At 65.8% G+C, this 1,085-nt stretch overlaps 1 protein-coding gene across 1 annotated transcript in view; it reads right to left on the reverse strand.

Moving 5' to 3' along the window:
* GRIN2C (glutamate receptor, ionotropic, N-methyl D-aspartate 2C) overlaps window positions 1-1,085 on the reverse strand; it is a 24,118-nt gene that overhangs the window by 21,886 nt on the left and 1,147 nt on the right. The window contains exon 2 of the mRNA XM_012002527.1: window positions 1,000-1,011. Coding sequence (XP_011857917.1) covers window positions 1,000-1,011 — 12 coding nt within the window. The remainder of the gene's footprint in view (window positions 1-999; window positions 1,012-1,085) is intronic.

Here is a 1,085-nt window from a genome sequence, read left to right on the forward strand (position 1 = left end):
TGCGCCCCCACCCCTACTCCCCCAAGCTGGGTCATGATCCTGAGCCCCGCAGTGGGGGGACCAAGCCAGTCTGGCAGGCGGCCCTGGTACCAGCCCAGGCCTGCCCCGGGGCCCTGGGTGAACCCAGGTGTCCCGGACCTGCCTACCTACCTCTTGCACGCTCTTATTCTTCGGGAGTTTAGAAACAGGCTCAAAGTCACTAGCCCCGCCAAGACCTGGACGGGCTCCGAAATACAGCCAGTGGAATGGTACCCTCCCCAAATAAGTTTCTTTCCTCGATTTTCCTGTGGCCTGGGGTCAGGGACTGAACTAAGATGACGCCACCATCCGAGGGCTGGGGGACCGAGCCAGAAGTCCCCTTGGACGACCAGGGCTGGGAAACCGAGTGGACGAATAGGGTGGGCATCGGGGCCTGGCGGGAATTTCTGTCTTGCTCACCCAGCAGCTCCTTGCAGGGTCGCGGGACGCACCTGGAGGTTCAGGTTGCCTGGTGCCTTTGCTCCGTGTGTCCCCGCCTTGCCCGCCTAGGCAGGAAACAGGAGGCTGGAGGCTTCCCCTCCCCGCCGTCGGGGATCCTGGGTGAAGCCCCCAGAGACTGGCGCAGGCGGCTGGTGCGCAGCCAGGGCCCAGCGCCAGGTCATGCTCGCCCAGCGCCCTCTCTGCCTACCCTTCCCTTCGCGCGCTGGAAGCCCGGAAGCTGGGCACGGGCCAGCATCTGCAAGATGCCACTACTCTGGAAGCCCACTCCGATTCTCCCAGGTCGCAGGAGGGAGAGACCTAGGCTGGGGCAGAGGAGATGGGGCAGAGCTGGAGGGGAAGAATTGGGACCCACGGCGGAGGAAGGGGTCTGGGCGCCGAGGCAAGTGTGCAGCAGGTGCCCAGCAGACCTAGGGAAACCGGGGCACTGGGCTGGGGAGCCGCACAGTCCCCTTTCGCCTTCTCGATTCCTTTCCAATCCCTCGCTCTGGTCGATCCCAGCCCTGGCCCCAGCTCCCTGACCTGTTCCCCGCCCTCCGCCCCGGTGGCTTCCAGCAGCAACAGTTGGGGTCCGCGGCAGCCCAGACTCCCCCACTCCCGCCGTGCCG

The sequence above is a fragment of the Mandrillus leucophaeus genome, unplaced genomic scaffold, assembly GCF_000951045.1.
Source record: "Mandrillus leucophaeus isolate KB7577 unplaced genomic scaffold, Mleu.le_1.0 Scaffold1, whole genome shotgun sequence".
NCBI lineage: Eukaryota > Metazoa > Chordata > Mammalia > Primates > Cercopithecidae > Mandrillus > Mandrillus leucophaeus.